Source organism: Dipodomys spectabilis, unplaced genomic scaffold (genome assembly GCF_019054845.1).
Source record: "Dipodomys spectabilis isolate Male_0828 unplaced genomic scaffold, ASM1905484v1 ptg000234l, whole genome shotgun sequence".
NCBI classification, from domain to species: Eukaryota; Metazoa; Chordata; class Mammalia; order Rodentia; family Heteromyidae; genus Dipodomys; species Dipodomys spectabilis.
The window spans coordinates 18,770,532-18,779,446 of NW_024870911.1; the positions used below are offsets into that span (position 1 = coordinate 18,770,532).

General features: G+C 37.2%; 1 protein-coding gene across 1 annotated transcript; it reads right to left on the minus strand.

The window, feature by feature from the left end:
• Positions 1–7,184: 7,184 nt before the first annotated feature.
• On the minus strand, positions 7,185–8,144 carry LOC122124153 (olfactory receptor 6C3). Its single transcript, XM_042698851.1, has one exon. It carries the CDS (start codon positions 8,142–8,144, stop codon positions 7,185–7,187), a length of 960 nt encoding a protein of 319 aa, XP_042554785.1.
• Positions 8,145–8,915: the final 771 nt, after the last annotated feature.

Below are 8,915 nucleotides of genomic sequence, written 5' to 3' on the forward strand. Positions count from 1 at the left end.
ACTCACATGCCCCACTACTGATGAGTGGATCTAAAACTTGTGGTGCCTATATACAATGGAATATTATGCAGCCATTAGAAAGGACAAAATAATGGCATTTGCAGGGAAATGGATGGAAGTAGAGCAAATCATTTTGAGCAAGGTAAGCCAAGAGAAAAGAGACAAATGGCACATGGTCTCCCTGTTATGTGGATGCTAAAGCCAAAATACAAGGAGATATGACAAAGTAAACAGGATTCGAGAAACAAAGGACTTCCACTCATTCTGTCATATCATTGCTAAATGACTCCATGATCTTGAACACATATATGGTATACATATGTATATGTGTGTGTGTGTGTGTGTGTGTGTGTGTGTGTGTGTGTGTGTGTGTGTGTGCAACAGAGGGAAGCTAGGAGGAGGACACAGAATCAGTGGGAAATGGGAAAACATACAACAGAGGGGTCGATCAGCTGCACTGGACTTAGATGAAAATGAACTAAGCAATCCAAAGACAGTGATGGGAGGGAGGAATGAGAAGGAAAGAGAGAACAGCTTACACTAAGCAAAAGGAAAGAAATGTAAATATCACCTGATGTGGAAGAAATAATTGTACTGTCAAAGCTCATAGAATTCACAAACTTTATAAACCATGATAATGACAATTTGCCTTATGAAGGTTAAAATTTATTTGTGATTTTAACTAAGTATCACTATTGCACAGTACTTGGAAATATGTGAAGTTTATGTATCACCTAATCTCAATAAAAAAAAGAAAAGTGAGAAGGGGTGGATTAGGAGCAATGGGTAACAATGTTGTCAGACACTTTGTATTCATATATTGTTTTGTGGGATGGGAACTTCTTTGTACAACTACTTAAAGATATTACAAAATTAAAAATTGAAAAAAGATGTAAGGGTTTATCTATGTGGGTTTGATTACAGAAACCAATAAAGTATTCTCTAAATAAAAAAATAAAAAAAGAATATGTTCATTTAACTCCAAAAATGCTGATCATTAACCAGATTTCAAATAAATGTATCTGCAAATGGAACAGATGAAGACAACAAAAATGGGAGAACAAACCTCTAATTAAAACAATATGTTTGATGCTGTACAGACTTTTAAAATGTTAACAAAAATAAACAAAATCCTGGAAAATCTATTATCTACTTAAAGGGGAGGATAAGATTTCTTTCTACTTTTAAGTGATACTGTGATACTGTAGGCAAAGAAGATTAGTAATGTTTTTTTTTTCTAGCTTCACCGTGGTTTTTAATAGGTGGATATGTTTGTTGTAAACTGTAATGTCACTTGTTTATGGTCTTTAATGTGTTTAGCTATTAAAGCCAGATTCCTTAGCAGACTGATGTGTTCTGGCACATTACCTTGATATTTAAAGAATTCTTTTTGTTGAAATGGTTTAAGTTTCATCAGAAAGGGTCCAATTAAATTTCTTTTTTTTTTTGGACTGGTCCTGGGGCCTGAACTCTGGGCATGGGCACTGTCCCTCAGCTTTCAGCTCAAGGCTAGTGCTCTACCACTTGAGCCACAGCACCACTTCCGGCTTTTTTCTTTATGTGGTGCTGAGGAATGGAACCCAGGGCTTCATGCATGCAAGGCAAGCGCTCTACCACTGAGCCACCTTCCCAGCCCCCCAATTAAATTTCTATCCATTGTAGTTAATGCTGCATGTGCTAGTCCTCTAGAAATATGTATATGTTAGGCTGACACAACTTGATGGAACTCCACAGGGCTTGTTTTCTAAAGAAAAGTGTACTATTTAGAGAAATAAAAATGAACTTCCTTAGATGTTGTATTGTAAAACATTAAAGCCACTCAGCAGCAGAGCTTGTGTGTGGAGGTGTAGTATGCTCACGGTGTGCTTTGAAAGAGCAAATACAGATGAGTTAAAAGAAAAAAAATATGTTTGAATTGATCATTGACACACAACCAGATGAATACTGAAATTATTGATTCATTTATTTACGTAGAAATAATGGAAATTATTACCTCTGGGAAAATCTTATTACCTTGTCTCACTTAAAAAATCTGAATAGTTTATGTGGTACTGAGGAATTGAACCCAGGGCTTCATGCATGCTGGGCAAGCACTCTACCACTAGGCCACATTCCCAGCCCCAAATATATGTTTATTTGAATTAGGGAAGGGAAGGGGAACAACAGAATGGTGAGACAAAGGACAAGGGGGAACCAATGTAACAGCAATATAAACAAGACCATCTGTTGGAAATAATCTATAACTATTGGGGATGGGGGAGGAAAAGTAGGGAAAAAATGAGGGGAGGGGTAACAAGTTTGACAAGAAATGTACTTATTACCTTACCTATGTAACTGTATGTACTTTTATGGAACCCCTCTGTCCATCACCTTGACAAAAATAAACTTAAAAAAATTGGAGTAGTGACTAGTTTCCTGATTTCTTCCACAAACTCTTCAACAATGTTTTTATTAGCATCAACTAACTGAACAAAGAAGTTTCATGGTGTTCATGTTGACATGTCCATCCATCCTCACATGCAGCGTATGTTGATCCCCTTTCTATCATGCTCCTTCTTTTCCCTTCAATGCCTTCTCAAACCAGTCTCAGCAAATTTCCTTGTTGTATTTTCACACATGTACATAAAATGCTTTGACCTTTGATCAATTCTTCCTCCTTCACTCTCTTCATTTGGCCTCCTCACTCCCATTAATATTCATATCCCAGACAGGATCATATTCACATCCCTGTATCTTTTGTCTTTTTTTTTTTTGGTAGTAGCCATTCTTACTGGAGGAGGTCCATAATACAACAGTGTGGTTCTTATGTACATTTATCTGATATTAATTTAGCAAAAAGGAAACAACTTTAGAATTAGACTTGAAAAATGAATGTGAAATATAGATACTGACAAGAATCCAGTCTTCTCACTGTTGTCATCTTGGCATCTTGGTGGAGGAGAGACTTTCCAAAAATTCTTAAGGAGGTGAAGCCCTCCTCCCACCCCCAGATGATGGGCTTGCTTGAATTCCTAGAGGCAGGGGCAGGGATCTGGACAATAGGTTACTGGACCTGCCAGATGTATACCATGAACTCTCCAGACTCTTTGAACTCTAGAACTCACTGTGACCCTGTCCCTTGACCTTGACCCTGTTTAGGCCCCAGCACCTCAACTGCCATTTTGCTCCATGCCTCTTGTCTCTTCTCAGGTCACGATGGTGTCAACTCTCCATTAGAATTCATCTGGTTTGTTGAGATTGTTTTTCTGCTTTTTCTTTGCTTCACTCTCCTGGCAGTTCAGTTTCCTAACAGTATTAAGTGTACTAGAGGCTGCAAGATTTGGGGAGACATATGTCCACTTGCAGTAGCTGGCTTTCTAATAAACACGCTCAACTTTACCTCTCAAAATGTGGCTTCTCTGTATCTCACAATTGAATTCCAGTGAAACAAATGTACCTAATTTTCTTTTTATGGACTGTCAATTGAAGATAAATCTCAGAAATCAATAATTAAACAAACAGTTCTTCGTGTATTTAGACAAAATGAGACATATGAGAGAAAGGATCCATCTTTTCCCTTATACATGGACATGAGATTTTGCTTACAAACTCATAAATAGATACATTAGGTGGTATGCAACTGTATGCAAATGTATTAATTGAAATGCAGTAGATGCAAAGGAGAACTCATATAGTATCATTCCATAGCAAGGCAAAGTTCAGCAAAATAAAAGACTAGTGGGTATTAGAAAGAAGTGAAGTGGGGCCAGGGAAAAGAGGTAGTGGGGGAAGAGGAGAAGAGGGGGAAAATGCCGACAGGAATCCAGTGTATATCCTACAAAATTAAGAAGAGTAAGGGAAGGGGTGGATAGAAGAGGACTGGGTGAGGATGTTGAGTGAGAATGTTAATCAAGATATATTTTATTTGTTAGGTTTAGTTGATAGGAAACTGCCACGTAGTCTTCAGTCGGAAAAAGAAAAGTTTATTCTGAATTGCTGGCCTTCGCACTGGAGCTGCACAGAAAAGAAAAGAGGTCGACACCTTGCGAGATTGGGGTTATGTAGGGGAAGGGTGGGGAGGAGAGTGGTCACTGTGGATGTGACCTCTGGGAACCTCCTACTGTCTGATGGAGGCATGACCAGGGTGATCCAGAATGTGGCCTCAGAGAAAGAGGAGGGAACTGCCCCCAGGTGTGCCAGTCACCTGGGCAACACAGGTGCTGAGTGAAGACTTCTAGGGTAGGGTACATAAGGTCCTGCATGGAAAACAGGGATGGGGTGTGAGTAGGGAAGGGTGAAGTCTATGTGCAGATTGGCATGGAGAAAAGTGACCCTTTTCCCAGGCAAACTGATCAGCATTCATTAATTGCTTTGTAAAATGGTAGTTCCTGTGAACAACTTCTTGTCATCAGATGCAGTTGAAGGTTTGTGACGTTTCCCTCTAAAAGTAGGAATTCTTTACTTAGGGTCCTTGACTTTGATTGCGGAATAAGAATTTCTGGACAAGTCACAATGGTAAGAAAACTTGGGAGAGATTTATTGAGTAAGTAAACAAGCAGGCAAGCAGACAAAAAGCAGAAAATCAGAGACATATTCTCACAGAGTGTATGTACTTTAGAGGAGAGACACAGCTCTTTGGCCTCAGGGTTATTTCTATGGTAAAGTCAGGGGGTCTTATGCTCTAATTACTCCTGGTGTTACACTTTCTGAATTTTTGGATATTTGGGGCATTTTTTTCCAGGTAAGAATGCATCCTGCCACAAAAAAGAAAGGTGCCCTGTTCTCTGCATTTTGGGTAGGAAGTTGCTTAAGTTTTGGGAAAGCATTTTTCTCAGGAAGGCACACATTCTACCAGACAAATGTTAATTCTTGGGATGAGAAATGCATCTCTCAGGAAGGAATGCATCCTGCTGTCTCTCTTTGAAGCAAGATAGTGCTTCGAAGTTTCTAAATACCAGTGTTTCCGAGTTGTCTTCACTAGGCCTCATTTTCCTGTATTTATCCTGTCTCATACTTAAAGTTAATAATAAAAAAGTGTCATATTACTTATTATTTGTTGGGTAATAATAAATGAATGCCTTCTTGGTATAACTTTGTAAATTATCAATGGTATAAACAAATGTTCTTTTATTTCGAAGCCAATGTATTTGCAATTGGTACAGAATATGGAGAAAAAAGAAATAAAATTATATATTGATTTATTTACTTTTTTTTCTCTGAGATTTACACAAGGACAAGATCAAATATCTTACTCCATGGAAGTACTTCTTTATTGGACACATTCGTAAAATAAAGAATTAAAGAAATAGAAAAGTGAAAGGTATCTGAAAATAAATTTGAGGCATGTGTTAATCTTAAGTATCACAAATGTTTATAAAGATTAAATCCCTCAAAGAGATGTTACTTTCTTATATTGGCATAATTAAATTTCTATATCTCAAGAATAGTTGGGGTTTTATAAAGGTTAAAAGTCCTTTGTAATATGTAATATCTGTACAAAATATTTTTATTTTAGAAACATTAGGAGCCACTTTTTATATTTTATATTGTAAGTTATAGTAGTCTACAAGCATAGAAATGAGATATGGTAAAATTTTTGAATCAATATTATTAGGGAGAACAAGAGAGGAAATGAACATATGAAGTTGAAATTCTCTCAGTGCAACTGTTAATTAGTAAGTAATGAGTCAAGATAGACTAGGGAAAATGAGGCATGGTCCATGGCTACCAGGAGTTCAAAAAACTTAAGCTTAAAGCAAATACAGGAGATATTCATTCATTTACTTCCCTTAAGATTAAGGGACCAAAGTTTTTTAAGGGGAAAATTGGACAGGATAAATTGAGGAAAATGAAGCATTTCCTGTGAAGGCAACTCAGAAACATGGTATTTAGAAATGCAGAAGCACTATCTTTGCTTCAGAGAGACAGCAGGATGCATTTCTTCCTGAGAGATTCATTTCTTATCCCAAGAATGGATGTATGCCTTTCTGAGAGAAATTCTTCCCCCAAAAATAAACAACCAGAATGGTTAACAAAAGCCAGAAACAGAAAGTGTTAATAACATTAGGAGTGACTGAGAGCAAAGACAAATTCCTTTCTTTAAGTCAGATACCCTCTTTTGTCACAAAAATACTCTTGAGGCCAAAGAGCTATGTGTCTCTCCCTTCCAGAGCACCTACACTCTGTTAGAGTGTGTCTCTACTTTTTTGCTTGCCTGTTTGTCTGCATCCCTACTTGCTTATTTACTGGCTCATTTGTCTACAGAACAAAGCTCTTCCACGTTTTCTTAGCATTGTGACTTGTCCAGAAATCCTTACTTTGTAATCAAAGTCAAGGACCCTAAGTGAAGAGTCCCTACTTTTAGAAGGACACTTCACAAACCTTCACCTGCATCTGGGACAAGTAATAACTCATTCTAAAAGATTGATTTTTGAATTGATGCTCCTATGATGAAAACAATCACAATATATACTAAATTTATTTTTGTATTTTTTTTTGGGGTCCAGTCGTGGGGCCTGAACTCTGGGCCTGGGTGCTGTCCCTCAGCTCTTCAGCTCAAGGCTAGCGCTCTACCACTTGAGCCACAGCGCCACTTCCGGCTTTTTTCTTTTTGCTTATGTGGTGCTGAGGAATCGAACCCAGGGCCTCAGGCATGCAAGGCAAGTCCTCTACCACTGAGCCATCTTCCCAGCCCTATTTTTGTATTTTAAAACAAGAAACTCAGTTTATACAGAAATTAAAAGTGGCACACTTTAAAATCCACACGCTTTCCAAGTAAGACTCAATGCAATGTGTAACACATGACCTGTAGTCATTGAATTTAATGAGCAGAAATACAGGATGTGAATTGTTGAAAACTGTTATGAAATTGTCAATGTTCATCTTGAGAATAGAGAAGAGAGTATGCAAAACTTGACACCCTACTTTTGAAATACAACCTGGTGCACAAATGTATCATTGTATCATGTCTTAAAATATACTATGAAATACATTTCCAGGAAATTCTGTGGAGAAAATAAAATTTGTTCTATTTTAAAATAATACGTTGGAGATACTTGAATGCACAGATCAGACTGGGAAACAGAAAATTGACTACGATGTGGTATATGACAAACATCTAAGAGAACAGAGTTCTGACAGACATTGATAAATTTTAAGATTTGACTTAGCTGCTTTTTTTTTATAGTCTCTATATTCACAAACATCTATTGGATTTTTTTGATGGAAAACACTACTTTGTGGACCACATCTTTGAAGGCTTGTTTTACTTGTTGATTCCTCAGGGTATAGATGAAGGGGTTCAGCATGGGAGCAACAGAGGTATTGAGAATAGCTACTCCTTTGGTCAATGAAGCCTTTTCTTTTGCAGAGGGATTAGCATACATGAATATGCAGCTTCCATAAGAGATGGAGATGACAATCATGTGAGAGGAACAGGTGGAGAAAGCTTTTTTTCTCTGACTGGCAGATGGAATTCTCAAAATAGTCCTGATAATATACATGTAAGATAAAATCACCAAGGCCAGAGTGAAGAGCAGAGTCACTAGAGCAAAGTAGAAACCAATTACTTCCAGGAGCCATGTGTCTGAGCAAGACAGTTGTAAGAGGGGGAAGTAGTCACAGGCAAAGTGGTCAATGACATTGGAAGCGCAGTAATCCAGTTGCAGCAGAAGCATCAGGGGTGGGAAAATGGTCAGAAAACCCCCCAGCCAGGCACACAACACAAGGAGGGTGCAGAGTTTTCTGCTCATGATGGTGGTGTAATGTAAGGGCTTGCAAATGGCCACGTAGCGATCATAAGACATGGCGGTTAGAATGTAAAATTCAGTCACTCCCATGAAGATAAAGAAAAAGAGCTGAGCTGCACAATTATCGTAGGAAATTGTCTTGTCCCTGGTAATAATAGCCACTAGAAACCTAGGGATGCAGACAGTTGTAAATGAGATTTCTAAAAAAGAGAAGTTCCGGAGGAAGAAATACATAGGTGTTTGTAGACGGGGATCCACGAAGGTGAGAGTGATGATAGTCAGGTTTCCAGCAACACTTAGTAAGTACGTGATAAATAAAAAGAGGAAAATTACTATCTGAAGGTCAGGATCATCAGTAAGGCCAAGGAGGACAAACTTCGTGATTATTGTATGGTTCATCTCCCTTTCTCTCTCCATCTCTCTTTCTAATCTTTTAAAAATACTTAAGGGAAAAGAATTAAAAAGAGATGATGAAAGCTATAGCTCATTATGATCAACATATCCTCATTGACAAATGTCTATAATTTTAATACAGAAAAAGTTAGGAAATCTTCTCACAGGAAGTCATCACATCATTGAGAAAAGGTGAGCAAAAGAAGGAATTTTTGCTTCATGTCCAGCGAATGCAAAAATGTTACCTTTTCTGTTGAATCATTCATGTGCACCATGTGTTTTCCTTCTTTTTCCATGTTGTATACACAGAGAGATTTCTACCACCTAAAAAGGCAAATAGATCATGTTAATTCTGTCAAGCGGTGAAAACAAAAATAACAAGACTATGTTGCAACTCACTAGTCTCTTTATATATAAGATCCCTGTGAGTGATTGTCTCAGCAAATAAAATATTAAAATTAAAAACATTATTATTAAATTTTAATGGAACTCATTTTTTACCATTAACATTTTGGGCTAGTTTTTAAGACAACGACAAAACAAAAACATTCTATGTATTATGTATATTTACTATGAGCATATAAAGTAATTCTTTTATTTAACAGTTAAGGATCTTATTTACTTACTGGTTTATCTTATCATTCCATCAAAATCTTTAACCTTGTTGTCTTGTTAGAAACATATATGTGTGCCTTGTTAGAAACATATATGCTTATACAGACATACTTATTTTTGAGTTTAAAGGGATATACAATATGTATTTATTTTTCATTTTTCTCTAAAACACAAATTGGA